Source organism: Meleagris gallopavo, chromosome 1 (assembly GCF_905368555.1).
Source record: "Meleagris gallopavo chromosome 1, MGAL_WU_HG_1.1, whole genome shotgun sequence".
Lineage (NCBI taxonomy): Eukaryota > Metazoa > Chordata > Aves > Galliformes > Phasianidae > Meleagris > Meleagris gallopavo.
This window is the reverse complement of record NC_139404.1, coordinates 14,279,368-14,301,143: the sequence shown is the minus strand read 5'-3', so window position 1 is coordinate 14,301,143 and position 21,776 is coordinate 14,279,368. Positions and strand designations below refer to the sequence as shown.

Here is a 21,776-nt window from a genome sequence, read left to right as displayed (position 1 = left end):
AGGCTGCATTGGTTGGTAGATTCTAATGACCTATGCTCATTTACACTTCAATTTTGTTGGGGTCTGTGCTGACTGTAGTCCAGTGATAACTGAAAATTATTAAGTCAGCTGGATTACAGTCAGATTACTATTAGAAAAGAAATACATTTGATGGCAGTGTCATCTTTTATCATCAATTCTTATCAGTCTTAACCTGAGCCACTTAGGTTGAATGGACATGATAACAAACTACCCCTTCATCGCTGGGTGAGGTACATTACAGTCAAGGTGAAAGTGTAGAGTTACTGCTGTGCATACTAAATCAGTTCTGTGGGCAGAAGGCAGCTGTCAAGTCCCTTGGGTAGTTACTGGCTTTTGGAAACACTGACTTCATTTACGTCCAGTTGATGCATATGTTGCAGAAGCGTGGAAGAATTAATTAATGTTTTTTTAAGTAGTTTTGATGATAGAGGACACTGTTTAAGACCTAGGTATTTTTGTTACTTGCAGATTCGTTTTTCTATGGAATCACATAGGAAGTGGGAAAAAGCACTCTCCTTATATTCTAGTTAAGAAGCTAATATTTAAAAAAAGAAAAAAAGATGTTGTTTCTTTTGTCTGATGCATAAAGAGATCTTTTTAAAATGTTGCTCTATTGTTGCAAGTCTAGAAGCTATCACACCTTGGTATAAAGTGATCAACACTGTAATGAAATTCTGTGTCCTACAGTAAAACAAAAAGCAAGGTCATTTTTAAAGTCATGGTGTCACTTATTGACATGTGTTCACCTACAACATTCTAATGTAGACAGTGTTAAAAATTCATATGCCCTGATCTTTTTTAAAATTTAATCTAGACTACTTTGAGAAGCTAGAAAAGGTTTATTTGACGCACTGATCTTTTCTCTTTCTTTACTGATTAATTGCACTACTGAGTGCAATGTGAGTGTGATGGCGTTTTGTTCACAGTCTAGCATTTGGTTATGTTGTTGCTATAGAAATAGTGCAAATAGATTTCTTTATTTCTGTCCCATAAGATTTTGCTGTACAGAATTCTTGAATCATTTGCATTCTTGCTTTATTGGTGGAAAAATATTTACACTATCCTTTAAATGTCTTCTGTTGTTAGAACAGTGTTCTTGAGTCCTGTATTTCTTTATGGCCTTTGATTACAGATAGAAAGCACTGTATGTATTAGTATGCAAAGCCTGATTTCAGGAGCCTGCAGCAACTAGCTGCATGGTAATATTCAGTTTATTGTTTTACATTTCAAAGGGTCTTCACAATAAAGATATTTTCCACATTCTATTCAGAGTATCAAAATTTCTACAGGGAAAAATAAGTTGGAAAAGATTGTCGTGAAGGGGAAGCCAGTTTAGAATCAGTGGGTCAGATTTATTATTTAAATGTTGGAATAGCTATTTCAGACAAACACAAATATGATAATTCACAGATGGGAAATTATACTCATTTAGTTCTAAATTTACAGTGTGGAGGAAATAGAGACATTTGTAAAAATAAGTATATGTCTTTTCAGCATTTTCTTGCATTCTTATCTAATACCAAATAAGGGGGTATTTTCTTTCTCATTCATTGAATTTAGATTTCATGTCAGATGCCAAATAGTTATATAAAGAACACAGCTCAAGAGAGTTCATTTCTATAACAGCAAAGTTAATGAGGAGCTTGGTATGTTTTTTTCTAAGTGGGATAAGTTGTTTGGCTTTTATTTTTGAGGTAACTTTAAGTCAGTTTTCCAAGCTGTGACATTGATATTATTGTAGGATAACGGTGGATACAAATCTTCAAATATCATTCCTCCTATGGTGCTGGTACTCACTCACTACTGTTTGTTGGTTTATTAAGTTAATAGTAGGTATTAACAGAAGATGGGTTATACTTTTTGAACTGTGAAATCAACTCATTCCATGTAAGTGGGGAGTTCTAGCACTTGGATTCTGTTAGTGTGTTGTTGTTTTTTTTCCAGTGAAGACAATCTTGTGATCTTGTAAACAAGGAACATTCACCTAAATTTTCAGTCTGTACAGCTGAGTAATAGCGTCACTTTGCACTGCTGACTGGACAGCCTATAATCTGTAATACGACTCATTGAGAGACTGCTGGGAAAAAGAAAGGATTTTTAATATGCCAGTATACATGTATTTTTCTTCTTCATTTCATACTAATATGCCAATTCTTAACATAAGGCATTGCATAGAAGATAGCAGTTTGCAGTCTCTGTGCTATAACAGCCCTTTTTCTTGAAGCTCTGAATCTCAGCTTTTTATAAGCATAGAATTGTTGATGTGTGGCCTAGAGTCTCTTCTGGAAAGGCTAGTAGGCTGCTTTTAATTCAACATCTACTAAATGTAGGCTCTTTCTGAGCTAGGCTATCAAGAGTGCTAAACTTTTGCCATTAAATATTAAACTTGCATACTTACCTGTGTTTATGTTTCTATAAGACTCCATTTTCTTTTTTAGAGTAGGAAGATTTACTTAAGAGACCCTTATCTTAAAATACACTTTGCTAATCAGTGTTTGCCTGAAATGCACAAGGCATGTTGGGCTTTCTTGATCTGAGACAAATGAGAAGGATGAAATGGCACATCCAAATGTCTCCTGGCCCTGTCATTGTTCAGCATTATCATGCTTTCCTAGTAGTTTTATCTAAAGAAAAACTTTCAGAGGTGGAAATTTCAGCATATCTGTGCACGGTATTGACCACAGTAACTTCATGGTAATAGTTAAAACTAAATAACTGAAGTGAACACGTATTTTTGCTGATTGTTGATTATGGCACTGGTTCAGCAAAGCACTTAAGGACATTTTTAATTTCATGTAAATAAGAAATACAATGAAAGTCAAATAGTCTGCCTGAATGTATTATTCCGATGAGGGTAAAATTTGTTGAATTATATCTTATACTAATGGTTTTTTTTCAGTAATAAAGTGAGCCCTACTACTGAGAAAATTAATTGCCATTTGTGGTCCAGCCTAATAGACTTGTTTTCTCTGATTTATGCGTGTAATTTCCATGAAAAAGTAATTCCTATGTGAATGGAGTGTGTGACTGAGTACCTATTTTTTAATAAGAGGTACTAAAAATTAAAAAATTACAGTGGATGGATCAGACTGGAATATGTTGTGTTTTTCTATTTTACACAGATGCAGTTTGATTTCCTGGGAATAATATTTTCAAAAGTAGCTATCTGCTTATATTTCATATGTTTTTCAAAAGCATGTTTATTTCCCAAGGTCTTGACAGCTGTGCAGTAGGTCAGAATTGCAAAAGGCTGCTCTAGTTGATGTTAGTGGGCAGTTGTTCAGTTTATTCCATCAGCAAAGAATTGACAAGGGGAAGACAGACCCCAACTATCTTGCATTACCTGCAAATTTGCATAGAGGCTACTAAATTGAGTGCCTGATCAGCTCTGTTAGTTTTGGGAAAGAAAGTGGTCACAGGAACAGCAGAGACAATGTTTTTGATTCTCAGCAAGAAGGGATAGATCATTAGTTTATTCGGAGTAGTTTATATAAAGGAGCATTTTCACAGTGGATTGTTATGAAAAAAATAGTTCTGTGTCTGATCTAAGCCTATTTGTAGCGGTCCAAATTATGATTTCTGTGTGGATTCTCCCTACTGTGAGATCAGAATGAAGAATGGATTGGATTTTGGGTAAAAATCCTGTTTTGCCATTTTATTTCTGTTGTTGGTTAAATTAATGTTAGTACGTTTAATTCAGTTGTACTCTATAATGGGAAAAATATGTATATGTCAACCTGAATCTTGCCTGTCTTGAGTATTAGATACTATCAATCACAGTTAAGACTCTTTTGTTGAAGAAAGAATATATTGTATATGAAAAGAGGAAACAACATTATATTAAGTGCTAAGGTGTAATAATTTCCTTCTGAAAGACTTCAAATTATGTAAGGATTTTGGTGTACTATGCAATAAGCACGTGGAACAATTTTGCCCCAGATAATAGTAATGTTAGACTATCTCATTAGACCTCTTAACTTCCAAATGTTTATGTGTTTTCTGCATTATTAAACATATCCTCTGATGGAGGCTGGGGTAGAATATGACAGAATTGTGATCTTTATCCAGTGTTGTTGGTTATGGAATAAAAAGCTGATGGAAAATGATTGCCACAGAGCTGAAAAGATAATCGGATGCAGTTCATTACTCATCTTGTCAGCTGCTCCTGCTACAAGGGATTGTATCACAAGATGTTAATCTGCCTGTGACTAGATTTCAAAGCAAACGTTTTTATTCTGGGGAGGGTAGAGCTTCTTTCAGTTTTACGTAGTTTTCATAAGAGAAATAGAACATTCCCAATTTAAAGTCTCAGAATGTTAATTGATGAAAAGTATTAGCACATCATTGTGGGTTCTACTGCAGAAATATGATGATGTGCTACAAATCCTGTTTAATTGCAGATATTGTTCTTTTTAAGCTAGTGATGAGGTTGTGTATCTACTGAATAGTGACAGTCTGTTGAGACACCAAGCACTGAAAGCATCAAGTATAGACACAAGACAGGTTTGCACCAAAGAGAATCACTTCTACACATTTAATCACAATGTGAGTGCACCCAGTACTCCCACGTTTTGTCTACCGGTGAAGAGACTTGGTGTAAGTATAGTGGAGGACCAAATTCATTGCTCACACACACACTATGGAAATAAAGATGACAGGAATGCAATTTCAGCTAGATTACGGCTTCTGAAAGTGAAGAGCCCAAAAGAGCAGTTGGGATGTTGCTCACTGTACTATATGAAACATGGGGGAAGGCTTATAAGCTTACCACTATGATAAAATGATTTGTAGATCTTCTGTGTGCATTTCAGGCAAGCAGTGCTGATTGCCCTTTCCTCTTCTTCTTCATTCTGCCTGTCTTGAGTGCTTAAAGAAGTTGTTCAGGAGAGGAGAGCGTTCCTTCAGTCTTTCCACTAAGCCAGAGTAGAACATTCCTTTAGGAATTCTTTTTTTTGGTGTCCTTTTTTAGTATTGATTGTTGTCAAACAGAATTGCACATTAGATTTGTATTAGTTAAATTACAGTTTCCATTGTGATCTACAGCACAGAAGTAATGTTAGAATACTTTCTTTGAAAAATAAGCAGTGAAGTACCTAAAATAAGAAAATAACATACTTAGGTAATATGTAAGCAAAGAAATTGCAGGTTTAAACAAAATAAATAAATGTTTTCTGAGTGATCATGGTTGCGTATCACACTTTTATACCCCAGCAGGAGTATCTAATGCTAATGCCTTGTTGTGTTCTCATTTTAGTAACTGCAGTCCTCCCATTTGAATACTCTCCAGTGTTCGTGTAGGCAAAAGTATAAAGTATTCTCTCGTTCCTGCCACAAACTCTTACGCAGTCTTTTGTGTACTACTAATCAGCAGTTGTAATTCACCTCCTGAGCGACCACATCTCAGCACTGGACAAAGTGAAATATCACCAGTCACATTATAGAAACAACTGGTAATAACTCCCTAGATAGTGTTTTCAGTTGTTCTGAAAGTGGGACATTAACCTTTTTTGTCCCCTAAACATTTTTGACTGAGTCGTGAGCCAGTATAAAATCTGTGGATTTTCCATGTATTTTTCCACTCTATTTCCTCATACATAATATAGTTGGAGAGCCAAGACAAAGGAGCCTTGATAATTGCAAAATTTTGATGAGTTAATTAATACTTTTTACCCAGGTCTAGAGACACGAGCTAATGGGCAGAGACTTAACTGGCTCAGCTGTAGCTACTATGCGGATATTTACATGAGTACATATGTATATATGTCTGAATTTATATATATTATATGTGGATATACAGTTACCTGCAAATGTTATGTATTTTCCCTTCAATATTAAATGTTTTCAGGTTCTTGTTACTGTTACTTGTCACAATGCTGAATCACATTTAAGAATGATGTGGATAGACAGTATGCAAGTTTGTTTTCAAGACCACATTTAATCATTGTATTTTGTGCTAATGCTGTGATAGAGGTGTAGATGGTGATTACAGTAATGAAAGTAAGTTATTTGAAGGTGGACTGTAAGTATTTTTTCCACATCCACTAGATGATTTAGAAATTAAATTGAGTTACCATGCTGAATAGGCAAATATTGTTCCAGGTTGGGATAGAGAGTATGAAAGCTAATTCATTTATTTTATAGCTCATGTGAAGGCTCATTTATTTTAAATATGAAACTCAGTGAAGAACTGAGTAATTTCACAGTCATGCTATAATAATCAATTTATCCAAAAGAAGACCTTTTGTGCAGTGCACCTTCTGTCCAATACTACTATTTTATTTTTCCCATATACAAAAATCAACTACAGTTTTATGGAAAATACAAATTTAGCTATGAAATGGGTAAGTCTGGTTTCTAAATCCGTAAGTGTCCTCAGGCAGTCACAAACGAGATTCCATCATTCATGTTGATGTTAGTTTTCTGTGTTAATTCTCATACATTTTTCAGATATGATCCTGCCATCATCCTGGATATCCAACAGCAGAAAAGACATTCTCTCTCATGTCAGTTCTTAACACGATCCACAGATTTTATCCTTGTTTGTCTATTCTACCCTTTATCTTTATATAAGGGGTAGGATTGGATGAGTTCTCTGCTTCTGTCAGCAAACCCTGTTGACACAAGGTGGTGAAGAGCCAAATGAAGTTCAGTGTATTTTTTTTGGCTGTTAAGGGTTTTGGAACTGGAAATTCGTCTGTTCTGTGCGAACCAGACTTGTTCTAAGTTCACAAACTTCAGAATTTGTGAAAGCATTCTGTCTAATAATCTGATACTAAAAAAATAATTGAACTGATTTGCAAGTTTTATATAAAGTTTTTAAGGTGATAGTTTTTGAACTGAAAACTTGAACTTGAACTTGCAATATTTCAATGACCAGATGTTCAAATTGAATGCAGTGGTACCCTGTTAGTGTAGGGCATTCTGAAGACTCTCATTGCTTTGGCCAATGCAGGCGAATAGCGTGTGTTTCTTTCTTCCTCTGTCATCTTGACTACTCAAGATGACAGTTTGGAGTGGCTGAACTTTTATATTTGAAAGAGCTTATGTTATTTACAAGAACATGTGGTTTGGTTTGGTTTTTTGTTTTTACACTTTTCTCACAGTAAGTCACAGGCAACACCAAAAGGAAAGCTCAGAAAATGCATCCATCTTTGACAGAGATTTCAGTGTTAAGCCCTTTACTTAAATGCATCTTTAGATGTGAATGCTGTGCTTTGATTTAAAAACTTTGATCTTTCAGAGTGAATCAGAACAGAAACAGCCAAGTGCCAGCCTAAAATTCTTAGCATTGCTGACATCTATAATTATTGCTGGGTGTTTTGCTTTTTCTTCCTGAGCACGTTTTGCATAGTTAGCGATTTCTTCAAATTGGTAAATTTATACAGGAAGGTCAGTATGTTGCATGGGTATGTGAAGAAAATAATTCTGTTCAGAGCTTTCCGCTCCCATAAAGAGTTCAAGGCCAGGTTAGATGGGGCTTTGCACAACCTGGTGCAATGGGAAGTTTTGCTGCCCACAGTGGGGGGTTGAAACTAGGTGGTCTTTAAGGTCTCTTCCAAAACATTTTGTATTTTTCTGACTAAAACACAGCTACCCAGGCATCTAACTAGGGGGGCAGGATAGAATGCTCACCATCACCTCTTGCAAATTTTTCTGCCTCAAAGGCACAGACAAGAAGAGAGCAAAAAAGAGAGAAATGGAAACCGTACTATAATGTTTGATTTTATCTATAAGGTGGTAGAGGGGAGTAACTAAAAACTTGTGGTTTCAAATATGTCTTCTCTTCAAGAGTATATGCTACCTCATCTCCACTTCTGTCAGCAAACCTTGTTGACAGAAGGTGGTGAAGAGCCAAATGAAGTTCAGTGTATTTTTTTAGTTGTTAAGGGTTTTGGAGGTAGAAATTCTTCTGTTCTGTGCAAACCTGAGCAGCATGGACTAGTTCTGATTCCTGATTGCTATCTGTAAACATGTCATTTCAGTAATTGCTGTGATTTAGTCAGCATGAGAATCCCACTGAATGCAAAGGTCATGGTAATGCAAAGACGTTTTCTTATACAGTTCCAAGATGTGCTGTTTCTTTCTACATTCATACCTTTTTTCCAAAAGATTGATTGCCAGAGAGCTGGGAGTGTTTCTCCCAAATAAGGGAAAAGATTTGAGAGAAGACCAAAGCTTTTATTTTTGTTTTCTCAAGCAATTTTACTAGTTTTAAACTTGAGGAAAGCTTCCCAGACTTCATTTACTTAGCTTTGGTAAAAGAACTGTGACTGGAAGCATTTGCAGCGTTTAAGATTCTTTGGAAAGAGTTTGCTCTGAAACCTTCTTTTCTTTTCTCCCTTCCTATCAGGATGGACAGTCTGATATTTTGTACAAATTTTGGACTGCAGTAACTCAGACTCTTTCCTCTCAGTTTCAGTCTGCAACAGACTGTAAGTATTCAATATAAATGATTCGTAATGTATTTTGTAGTTATTTTGAACCTCTCATTTCCATAAGTTATTTGCTCATTATCTCCTCTACTAACAGCAGTGGTTCACTTAGTGCTGGGTCTGTGAATTTATAATTTTGTGGTTTTATAACCAAATGGTTCTAAATTGTAATTGAGTTTCCTGGGAAAAAAAAATAAAAAATGTTTTCTGTTCCATTAAGCAGTCATAATCTAATAAAAGCCCATATTTAGGCCTACTGTATGTGGATGTAAAAACGTTTGGGATCACATTATACTTTCCAAAGTGAATGAGTTTACTGAAATCGTAAGTAGTAATTTGATTTTAAAAAGCAGTTTATACATTCCTCTGTTGTTGAGCACTCATCAGTTGCAAAAGACTGATTTTAGCCATTTTTGCATACCTTGTAAATAGGAGCTGAGTTTCTTTAAAACTATGTCTTGTCTAAATATAGCTAATTGGTAGTGTTCTGACTACACACAGTGTTCTGCACATGTGCAATAAATAAGTAGCAGATACAACCAACAATATTAAATCATGTTGTAAACACAAGAGTACTGTTGTCATATTAATGCAGCATGCAATTTGATCGTACTTGGTGTTTTCACAAATACATCTTTCAAATTTGTATACAGAGTATAAAGTGAATCTTTTGCAGATACAAAGTGCATAAAGTTTGCATTAATCTTGTGATCTCAGCTGTTGCATTGGCCCTTCAAAATTTGATCCTGCTCTGCTAAATAGCAAGAGTATAATTTGAGGAAGTAGCTGTTTGATTCATGTTCAGTGGTTGCTAAGTAACTAGATGTTACAAAAGAAAATGTATTCATCCTGTGTTAAAACATATTAATTTTACTGTTTGCCTTACGCATACTTTAACAGCAGTAGGTACATACTAGGGATCTCATGTGTTCGTGCAAAATGTGTGCTATTTTCAGCACAAAGTTTTAAGACTAGAATTATGACATCAGTTAATGGGATCAATAACATTTCAGAAATAAGGTAACTCTTAAATTTATCTTGTTACTTGTAATTTTTAATGGTTTCTATATAAACATTTAGAGCATTTGGATTTTAAAACTGAGTGCTGTTTTTATTTTACCAGTTCTGAGTTCAGAGAAAACTGTTTACAGCAAGTAGACTTTTAATTTTTTAAGTGATTTGTCTATATAAAAATGTACAATTTAGCATGTTAATTCTAATTGATTGAATCAACTGACATGAATCGTAGACTCTCAGGATTGTATAGATCAGAGGAATAGCATGAACATTGTTCTGTGACCTAAAATAGCTCTGCATTTGGTAACAAATGTGAATCCTCCAGTATTCAGAATTAGAATGTACTTGAGTTGATGGGATGGGCTGAGTCAAATGGGGCAGATGTTTAGAACTTGAAAAACCTAGGAACCAATGTAACAGTGTTAATCTCCTAATGTAACCAGGAAATCCATGAAGTATGACTGATGTTAGATCAAGATTAACATCAGTGTCTAAAGCAGTTGTACATTTGTTTCATTTCCTGTTACTTCTGGCAAGCTTTTAAAGGCTAAAGGTAATGCTGACTTTTCTGCCAGTTTTGCCATTCTTTATTTGTGTAGGAATTACATTTTAGGTACATTGTTTTAAAGGTGTGTGTAAAAGCAGATTTTGTAGAGTTTGGCTCATAGACATTATTTGTTTTAACCGAGTATCTTGAAAATTGCAAAACTCACGCTTTTTCTCCTGCCAAGCTGTTGTTAGAAAATCTTCATTCGTGAATTCTAATCACTCTTTGGATCACACTAAGATGAATAATAGTGCTAACAATTAAGTTAGATATTAAACAGTTCATGACCATGATTGGTATATTTAATACATAAAGTAAGATTCCCCTGTTCAGTATTTGAATTGTGGAGTTTATACTGGAGCTTTAAATATATATCATCATCAACTTCATTTAACACGATAGCTCATACCACTTTGAAAGTAATTATAAATATTACGCTAACAGAGTTAAAGAGGGAATGACATTACATATCATTCAGTGATTTAAATGCAAGGATGCAGGTTATTCTTACGAATCAAATAAATTAGTTTAGACTTTGTAAAGCACATTACTTACTACTTTATTTTCTAGCTTCTATGTTTTTGAAACAAGCTTTTGAAGGAGAATACCCTAAATTACTGAGACTTTATAATGACTTGTGGAAGCGCCTGCAACAATATAGTCAAAATATTCAGAGGAATTTTAACACAAGTGGAAGTCCTGATCTCTTTGCTGAACTGCAACAAATGGAGGAAGATGCACAGGACATATTCATGCAAAAAACCCAAGATTATGAGTATGTATTATGAAGCCTAATAATATGCAATGTAAAGCTTGTACTATGCAGTAAAACAGAGTACTTAGAGTATTTGGTGTTAATCAACTAGTCATAACAGGAAAATTAAAAAAAAATTTTTTTTTGCTTTGTGTTGATTGCTTTCATGCTATTTGAAAGCTGTGAGATTCTTGTTAGAATACATAATTAAAAGTGTTAGATTGACTTGTCCCTCTCAAAGTGCTTTGTAATATTACTTTGGAGCTAGTTTTATTTTTTATTTTTTTGTTTCTTTGGGAAAAGAAAAAGCAGAATGATCAAAACAGTTTTATATATATTGCAATTACAGCAGTAACTTTCTATTAATGATATCACAATCACTGGAGTGTGACAAGCATTCACTTCGTAATGATTCACAGTTTGTACGTTTATACATTGTAGAAAAGTATTATTTGATTGGCAGATACTGGAAAATTCAAACTGTAACAGGCTTAAGATTTCTGGACTTTTGCAAAATAAAGTGATTAGTTTAGCTGGTGTTTATAGAACTATTTATAGAACTATTTCTCAAGAACACCTTGAATTGGGGGTTCCACATAGGTCTTAAGGAAAGAGCTAGGAACTGTATTGAACTGTGCAGGATGGCTACCTGACAGATTATGTGATTCAAGTGAGAAGCAGGCTGTTATTCAGTACTCAATTTTTTTCAAGTGTATGTGCTTTGATAGCAGAAAGAAAAAACATATTGGATACTGTAAAGTTTGTATGATCCAAAAAGGTTCAATGCTACTGGGTACTTTAATTTAAAATGTACTAATGTTGGCTCATCCTTTCAGCCCAGAAAAGGCCTTGAAAGACTCGCTGCAACAATATGAAGCTGCTTATTTGTCAAAATCCCTATCTCGACTCTTTGATCCTATCAATCTTGTCTTCCCTCCTGGAGGTCGGAACCCTCCCTCTTCTGATGAGCTTGACAGCATCATTAAAACGATAGCCAGGTATGCACATATAATACATTGAAAAATGTAATCTTTGGTGACTTTTTTTTTTATGTTACAACTTAAGAAATGAGACTTTGTTACCAATAAAACATTGGTTACTCTTTAGTTCTAGAACTGATTATCATAAAAATTAAGTCAGAATTTCTCTTCTATGTTTAGTTGTTCTGGAACAACTGAAACATTCATTTAGTTTAACTGTTGAAGCTTACAAAGCATGGGGAAGAGAAATTTTATACCTATTGTATACCTTCATTATTCTGACTGTATCAAAGATAAAGTAATAGTTACTTGTCTGCAAATGATAATCCCTGATGTAAGTAATCTGTTACAGTGAAATCGTGAGATGATAGTTGATGATGATGATTCCAGTTAGAATTTGTAAAATGAGATACTTAAATTTGCAGGGGAGTATTTTCACTCCTAAGACTTTGGTAAGGACTAGTCTGTAATAGAGCCTGAAAGTGGTGGGCAATGTTCTCGCACTGTGAGTGTGCACGTCAGTGTGTGTATGTGTGTGTTTTTTGGTTAATGTTAAATACTGACAGTGTACTTGTGACTGGGAGTTGGAAATGCTCAGAAAATGCATATCTGTGTGGCTGTTGATGTTATTTTCCTCCTTGCCTTAGGAAAAGGAAAAATGGCATTCAGCTCTGGGTCACACAGCATAAGAAAGACATAAGGGCTGGAGTAACTCTCCTGTGAAGAGAGGATAAAAGAGTTGGGATTGTTTAGTGCAGAGAAGATAAGGCTTTGCGGAAAGATGGGGAAGGACTCTTTATAAGTTCTTGAGAGAAACTAATCGCTAGCTGCATTACATTCACTTCAGAAGCCCTTTGTGCTTGTCTGCATTCACACTAGAGTATATATGAATGCAGCCCCAGCTGATGGAGATCTGTGGGGTTCCATGAACAAGGAATACTGGAAGTGATTTAGAAATCTGTTCTGTCTTCCATTTGTACCCTGTCACTCCCTTGGTGCCTTTGTTACTACATAGTATTGCCTAAAACATAGCTTATTAGTTGTGTCAAGCTAAGGCATCCCCTGGGTATTTCTGCACAGCTCATGTAATTCCAGAGTTGAATGACTGTGTATTCACCTGTAATGTGTGAAGGCTGCTGCCAAAGCTTGAATGTAGTTAATTGCAGTCAATATTTTTGAATGGCTTACTAATAGTGATTTCAAACTGAAGTGTCATTCCTAAACTTTGCTCATTTTTACCAGAATAGGAACATTCTGCACATAAAATTCCCAACTGACTTGTTAAATTGTAAACTGAATTACAGTGCCTAGAAAGACTTGGTTATGTATTACTTCTTCTAAGCTGACTTTCTGTGTAACTGTGTATTTGTAGGTAATTCTTTATCAATTAAATACAGCACTGCTGAGTTATTAAGATTTGCAATCTTTCTTCTAGTGAGCTAAATGTGGCTGCTGTTGATCCAGACCTCAGTTTAGCTGTGGCCAAAAATGTGGCAAAGACCATTCAGCTCTATGGTGTAAAGTCTGAACAGCTTGTAAGTAATCTAAACATTTTTGAAACTTCTATTTTTTTCTGTGTAGGATGTTCTCTTTTTTGTAGATTTACAACATAATAGTAATGCAGGCTGGATAGACAAAACTTTAGAAAGCTTTCTACTTGGAAATATTTTCAGTTAAGTTTTGCCTTCAAGTATACAGTCTATGGATTGCAATGCAATTTGTGTGTATAACTGAAAACTGAAGTTGTCCTATTAATTAAAAATAATCTTTTGTCTTTAAATAAAATCAAGATTATTCAATTCAGTTTAATTGTGCTCTCTCTGAATAGCTTTAAAAATCTGAAATTCAACAGCAAATACTTTGTTTACCATATCTGTTTAATGAATTGTATTGGAAGTTTGCATTCTAATGTATGGGAAAGGAATACAGGTGAAGCAGTCATGAAGGCAATAAAGAATATTTAAAATTTTTAAATAAATCTAGGTACTGTGATTATTTTGCTATATTCTTAGACATTAGTTCTTAAATTGAGTCTTCATTTAAAGATGCCAAATGATGGTGCCATAATTTCAGACTAAAGTTTGCTCAAGAAAGAAATTAGTGTGTTTACTAAGTTGGCAAGAAACATAAGTAAAAGGAAGTAAAGTTACATCTATATATATCTTGGTGTGTAGAGTCAAATACTGGCATACTTATCAGCTGTAACTGTGAAGGCACCAGGGTCTGCTGTGCTCACCGCTTCTATTAAAGTTTGAATCTGGCCAGTGGCTTGTTCAGCAGTGTGCATCATTTTGTGATCAGCCAGCTGGCAATTTCTTAAGAAGCCCTAAGGAAAAGGATTTGTGGAAGTAAGCTGAAAAATACGTGATTTGTGGCTTTGTGTTAGCTGACTGTAACTAAAATAATGCAGGAGTTAAGTGGGAATCTAAGCCCTTGAACTACTTGAATTCGAGTGAAAATAACACTTGAAACTGAAAAATCAAGAGACAGGATTAGTCAAACTGACAGAATAAAAATCCTTCAAGGATATACCTGCAAACTGTAAAACAATACAAACTGTATTGCACTGCTACTTTTTTTTTGGGGGGGGGTTGTTTTGTTTTGTTTTTGCAATTTTTAATTTCTTTACTGATATATATCTTTAAAAAAAAAGAAAAGAAACAGGAAGGGTTTAACGCAGTGCCAAGGTGTATAGTGTCATCTTTAAAATACTAAAATACCTTCCCTGGCCTCCAGCTGCCTTTCCAGAAGAGCATCTCTCACATGTCCTACATCATGCTTTCCAGCCCTGTAGGATATAGTCTAGAACATCTAAATGCTTTTTTGTGCCTATTTTTGGGCGGACAGATTGAGCCTGAAATGTTCGCCATGTGTAGAACAGGAGCTATGTCAGACACCACTTTTTCATTACACTTTTGTGGTGTAGCCAAGAATGCAATCTTCATTCAGTCTTGCAATCCAGTTTACAGTATTAGCTTTCTAAAGCTCGGAAGGGTAACCATTTAACATTTCTGTTCCGATGCCTGATTTCTGATAGCTGTAGTCTACCAGTGCTAAAGATGGAAATTGAATTTCCTGGAGAAATTCACAACAAAGTTATCTTCCAAATTAAAAGTAAACAAAACAAAAACAAAACAAAACAAAAAAGATCAGATTTCTCCACGAAGAAAGATAGAAGGGTACTTTTAAGAATCGTTAGGATTTTTTTAAATTGTTTTAGTGTTGTTGGCAGGTTGTTGTAGGTAGATTTGAATGGTGAGAAAGTCAAACAAATGTGAACTTCTAAAACTGCAGACAGACTGATATCAGGTTGCTATTTTTTCAGTCCCTTCTAGACGAAATAATTATTTTAGAAAAAAAAATTACATCTTACTAAGACTTGATCACTGATTCTTTAGCTAGCTTTAGATAGGATAAGTAACAAGACAAGTATCATTCAGAATTTTAACTTTGAGTAATAGCAGCATATTGCAGTATGGACATGCAGAATTAAAATAAAAACAAGAACAAATGATCTTTTCTAGTGAATCCAAAACGTCTATTCCCATTGCTCGTGACTTTATACACTGATGGCTTTTGGTTTTCCTGTTTCCTCTCACCAGCTGTTGCTGTGCCTCAGACCTATTCTTGTATTCACCAGTTCAAATGATTTCAAAGAAGATATAAATAACTACTTGTGAGCAGTAGGTAGATTGCTGAGTGAATCTGAAACTTAGTTAACCCTTTGTCAATGCCTGATGTTGTTGTATGCCATGACATATTCAAAATTATTGTACTTGTTTCACTCAGTGTAATTATAGATGTTCTTATAATGCAGAGTTTGAAGGTGTAATTACATGTAGCATTAATTAAAAATATATGTAAGACTATTAACTTTTAACCTCATCACACATCCTGTGTTTTGTTAGGTGATGCTGAGTAAGGGTGATTGGTGTATTTTCTCATTTCATTATTATTTTGTGTCTTCTTGTTCACATTTTCCTAAATCACACAGCCCAAGCATTCTTATAATTATTACAGACGTTACAGATTTCTGTTCAGTTAGCATTTCTGTCCTTGTCATTCCCGATCAGAAAAGAGATTAAAAAACCTGATCTTGTATTTTGGGTAAGAATGAAATCTTCTTCTGACTTTGCACATTGTAATCCATTCCATACTTTATAACATACCTACTGCTTATGGAGACAGATTTTATCTGTTAACTATTTTTTTGTACAAGTAAGGGCTCCCAAACGTAAAAAAACAAGCAAACAAAAAAGTACCCACTACATTTTCTCTTTAAGAGTTTTTAAGGGGGTTCATTATTCCAATTTGCAAATACCCTAAGTTACCATTTTCACTGTCATGTTTATCTGGCCACATAAGGGAAATCAAATGTTTCATCAGATGCTGACGGTAAGTACAAATGGAGGGGAGAGATTCACGAGAAACTTCTAAGTTGCATTTCCTGAAAACAAAGAAGTAGTTGAGTAATTTTCTTTTTTTTTTTTCTTTTTGTGAATCTGTGCTGCTTAACAAAAGATCAGAGCTCACAAATCTGCCTCTTAGCTTTTGACCCATTTTTGTAATTTGTTGTTGAGAAGAGACAGAAAAAAGGGCTTGTATCTTACCAGCATTTTCATTAGGTAGCTTTGAAATGGCAGCAGTAATTGCATGTTGGGATCCTCAAGGGTAACGCTCTCCAGATGTTTTTTGTAATGTAATATAATCAGAAGAAACTTTTTGAGCATGCACTACTATTATATGTATAAATTATATACATAGAATCATAGAATGTTTTGGGTAGGAAGGGATCTTTAAGATTATCTAGTTCCAACCCCTCTGCTACATGCAGAGACATTTCCCACTAAACCAGGTTGCTCACAGCCCCATCCAGCCTGGCCTTGAATGCTTCCAAGGAGGGGGCATTCACAGCCTTCTTGAAAATGAGGGTTATGTTTCCCCTTTTTGGACAAGTGGGAACTTGAGTAGACTACCATGACCTTTCAAATATGATGGATAGTGGCTTGGCAACTTCATCCACCAGTTCCTTCAGAACTCGTGGATGGATCTCATCAGATCCTGTGGACTTGTGCACCTTAAGGTTCTTTAGATGGTCTCGAACCTGATTTTCACTTGCAGATCTTCCAAGTCCTTATTGTTGCTTTCTGCAACTTGGGCAGTGTGGCTAGAGCCCTTGCCAGTGAAGGCTGAGGCAAAGAAGTCATTGAGCACCTGAGCTTTCTCCACATCCCTCGTGACTAAGTCTCTAGTTTCCTTCCGGAGAGGGCCCACATCTTCCCTGGCCTTCTTTTTATCACCGATATACCCGTAGAATTTCTTCTTGTTTTCCTTTATGTCCCTGCCTAGATTTAACTCTGTCTGGGTTTTAGTTTTCCTAACCTGATCCCTGGCTGCTCAGACAGCTTCTTTGTAGTCCTCCCAGGTAACCCATTCCTGCTTCTGCTTGTTATGGACTTTATTTTTGTGCTTAAGTAAGTCCTGGAGCTCCTTGTTGATCCACAGAGGCCTCCTGGTATTCTTATCTGCCTTCCTTTTTCTTAGGACGTACTGCTTCTGGGCTTGGAGCAGAGGTCCTTAAATACTTACCAGCTTTCTTGGGCCCCTCTTCCCTCCAGGCCTTTTTCTTATATCACCCTGTCAAGCAATTAGTTCCCTGAAGAAGTCTGCTCTCCTGAAGTCCAGAGTAGCAAGCTTGCTGTGTGCTCTCTTTGATGCCCTAAGGATCTTGAACTGCACCATTTTGTGGTCACTACAGCCAAGGCTGCCCTTGAGCTTCACATTACTCACCAGCCCCTTGGTGAGGACAAGGTACAACGTAGCACCTTTTCTTGTGGGTTCCTGTACAATCCACCCTACATGTACAATTGAAGTTTCAATATTTTCTTCTCACATCCCATCGTCTTGCATAAACCCTGTGGTGCATGCATGCCACTTTGAAGACTCCTGCTCAAGCTTGATTATCTGCAGTAATGCTCTGTGACCAAGAAGATTTTGGCTGTCCATTTTTGGAAAAGAGAGGTGGTTGATTTCAGGAGTCTTTTAAATCTTTGAGTTTCTGTTTTTTTGTGTCTTTCTTTCTCCCGGTATGCTTCTTAGATTGTTCTTTTATGTATATAAAAATGAAAATGATAGTCACTTTTTGATTGGAAGTAAGACAAAACTACATTTCCCTAACTTACTAGGTGTAGTTTTATCATTTACTGAGTTGAATTTTGAATGTATTTGAAATGTTGTAATTTTTCTCATTACTAGAAATCTCTTTGTTGCAATTTTGCAATCACTGTGTTTTGATGTGACTGCTGATAGGGATGTATTATTTCTCTTGCTAATCCTTAGAACTGGATGTCTTGCAGAGACAAGTCATGAAACATTGAGAACTAAAAGCTCTGGAAGTTTACAAGATTGGTACTTTGGCCAACAAACAGAAAAATAAATTCTAAGATCCTTTGTCGTCATTGAGATGGCAGAATCCTGTTTGGTCATCTGGTCTATTCCAAGTAATATTTACTGTTGTCTTTTTTGTTGCATTCTTTCTGCCTTTTGAGTGATCATTTCAGTTATCTTATATATTATGAGTGGAAATGTAAGTAATGTATGTTCTTTTGTGCTATTTTTGTTCAGTTTTGCATGTAGGTGGATTAAAACACACTAACACACCCACAAGTGCACCGAGATGGAATGTGTTGTGCTGTGAACATGACAATGCAGTTGTTTAGAGAAGATGCAATTCTCTTACTTCTTGAACCTGAAGGCTTCTTAGTGGTTTGTTCCCCAGAGTTACAGCCATCCTATCAGACTGTCTTTAGTAATTGTAGTCAGTCTCACAGCAGTCCTTCTTCTCTTGCTGTCAGTGTTGTGGAGGTTGCCTTGCCACCTACTACCATAAGGCTTAAGTGCCAGAGACAAGGGGGCCGGTGTCTTTTGACCATTAAACAAGCAAAGGGCAATAGTCAGAGGCAGAATTGTAAAAATCAGGTTGTCTACTTGCTTTTTGTAGCAGGTGGGAGTGATTATGCTAGCTTTTGGAGGATCACACTGTCTTAAAAATCACTTTTACGTGTCATGGTGTGTTTAGGTTTAGGCAAACACTAGCTCACTCTGCTGTGCTCCCAGGACAGCAGGGCATGTTCCAGCTTCACTTCAAGCCAGGGCAACCAGCTCGGGCCGAGCACGTTTCTCATTCAGCTTGGAGCACAAACAGAGGAAGATCAGGTCTGGTTGTTTACAGAAGAACAAAAACCTGTGTGATCACATTACACTAAGCAGATTTATCCTATGGCTAGGGTAGATAGTCTGTGGGAGCTGTGATTTCCTGTAATTGGACAAAGTTCCTAAATATGGAAGGTTTGTATTTTTTGGAATTATAAATTTTAACAGATTGTCCAAAAAAGGGATCTTTCCAAAAGACAAGAGGCTGCAGGCAGATGACTTAATGGAGATCTTACCCACTGTCAGACTTGCAAGCAATTATAAAGGGGAAGCACTCAAAAGATGGAGAAGGAGAGTGGGTGTAATGAGGGAGGAAGGAAATACAGAATTTGAATATTTTTTTTAAATTCTCTTAACTAAATATGGTTGGACTTGTGTCGTATATGTTACAAAAGTTATGAATGATGTGGAGGCCCAAACTACAGCCTGTGTGCAGTGCTCTGGGAGAGCTACAAATCTATCCTTTGCTCACAGCTTATGGTAGGTGCTTGGCATCTGCTCAGGATTTTACCCTAGGCAGTGAGTGTGGGATTTTCTGATTAACAGGTTTGCCTAGTGTAAGCTGCCTGAATATTTTTCAGCTGTAGAGAAGAGAATTTACAGTACTTCCTGGCATTTCAAAGAATTCTTCCCCTGAGCTTCTTACAAAAACTTAAGGTGGTATTTGGTGTATTTTATACATTTCAAAGGAAAAATGCTGAAGACCCAGGAAAAGAAGTGAATTCAAAGATTAAAGAGAAGACGTAAGTGTCTCAAAAAGTAGAGTACCCACACTGAAGTTCAAACTGTTACATATTTTCAAAGGCATGACATTGATTCATGTATTAAAAGCCTCTAGTAGTGAGCATGCCAAAAGGCAAAGTAAGAACTTGACATTCTGATCCCAGAGGCAATGGACTACTGCACACTTGGTGCACAAGTATATTTGTCTGGATTTTTCTTTGGAGAACTAGGCATTGAAATTCTGGCTTGTTTTCAAGGAAAAGTCAGCATCAGATGATATATGTGATGAAGAGTGGGAAGGCTGTTTCTCACTATTTGGGATCACAGTAGTATATGGAGATTCATTTACATTTACTTAAGTAAATATCTGAGTTACGTAATTTTATATATGGTTTTAGAACGTGCACCAGTAGCAGAATACTAGAGCAGTAATATGAGCAGTAATATGGTAGTACAGTAAGATTCTTGGGAAGTAACAGGGAAACCTTGAATTAGCCTTGTATTGTTTGGGCTAATGTTTAAATGTGAATCAACTCCAACACAAAAATTCTATGAGTAAAACTAATAGACAATATATCTAAACTTTATCTGTTCTGAGTGTTTACTGAGATCTCCCTTTCAGTTAACTGGTGCTAAAGATTGTAATTGGAACTGTGTTAGTAGAATGTATTATTATCCATGATAATTACGAGTAACATGTTTTTGATCACAGGTGTTCTTACTGCATTATTATTTAAGAAAGAAAATACCAGTAGAGAGGATGAGAAACACAAAAATATAACAATTTACTGTAATCTTAACCCCTCCTTCCGAGTAAAATCCCAATCACTCACTGCTTGTCCCCACAGAGTATAGATGTAGAAAGAAATGCATCTGACTGACCTCAGAACAGTGAATGTAAGTAAATGAGTTTGGTCTCATCTGTTTGAAGGCGAACTTACATCATTGAGGCTTGTTCTGATTAGTGTTGGCCTCACTTCAAAGATCAGCAAAACGTGTCTGTTTTTGCTACAGAAAGGATGTGTATTAAATTGTTCCACGCTGTCGTTCTGATGTTTATGTTAATATCTGTCTCTCTGTCAAGAATCCAAGGTTAGCAAAGACTTCTGACTGCACTCAGGACCTGCTTTGCTCTCCTAGCTGTGAACTTCCTCCCTGGCATGGGATGGAATAGTCACATCTATCCAGCGAATGGGATGTGCCTGGGCCCTGAGGCCAGCTGGCAGAAAGCAGGCTGCTTTGGGGCTGGTGAGGGCTCTCCTCCAAACACAGTGGCTGCCTGCCACGGCCCTTCTGGGTATAATCTCTGCAATGTGAAGCCATGATCTATCTCTGGAGATCAGCTGGAAGAATAGTCACTTCTTAGGCCAAACGCTTGCTAAGGACTGTCCCAGCAGTTCAGCAGTGGAGATGATCATGTGCACAGTCCAGGAACCTTTCCTAATGCTGTTTAATTTATTGCTGTGAATGTAGCCAAGATGTGAATGAAATCGAAATAGAGCGGCATGCAAAATCTGTTCAAGAGGAAGCTTAAAATGCTGACAGATTGGGGTAATTTTTACTTGCATCTGGAATTCATGCTTTCATACTTCTGATGTAAATAAATCTCTGAGGCAAAAGTTGGGAGATGCTGGTTTATTCCTTAGGAACGTTTCTGGTCTTAAGATTTTCTTAAAACACCAGAGCTTTAAAAGATATTCTTTCCTAACCATGTTTTTCTGTCGGTGATGCTTGTCAGCCGTATGTGACTGATTTTCATATAGCATTTGCTGTTTCTTCCAGCTTTTTAGCCCTTGAAAAGAGCACTTATCAGTGGTGGTTGTAGCTGGTTTGCAGCTCCACATATTGCTGGCTGTGTGCTAGGAAGCTCTTGGATGTTAGGTTTTGTCAGTGTTCAGGAGTTCACCAGTTTCTTTTGGTAGCCAAATCTTTCTTTGAACCAGCTGAGATAACACCTTCTTGTGTGCCAGTGCAACCAATGCCTTCTGTAATTCAGTGTCCTATTTTTAGTGAATGTAATGGATTGATATATAGGCTGAGTAGCATCCATCTGTCTGTCATGCTCAGATATTTTTAGAGCACTGATCTTT

General features: G+C 36.2%; 1 protein-coding gene across 1 annotated transcript in view; it reads left to right on the top strand.

Annotated features, from left to right (window-relative positions):
- The window catches only part of COG5 (component of oligomeric golgi complex 5), a 185,589-nt gene that overhangs the window by 128,622 nt on the left and 35,191 nt on the right, over window positions 1-21,776 (top strand). The window contains exons 11-14 of the mRNA XM_085217248.1: window positions 8,372-8,453; window positions 10,588-10,792; window positions 11,608-11,769; window positions 13,187-13,286. Of these exons, the coding sequence (XP_085073374.1) occupies window positions 8,372-8,453; window positions 10,588-10,792; window positions 11,608-11,769; window positions 13,187-13,286 (549 nt within the window). The remainder of the gene's footprint in view (window positions 1-8,371; window positions 8,454-10,587; window positions 10,793-11,607; window positions 11,770-13,186; window positions 13,287-21,776) is intronic.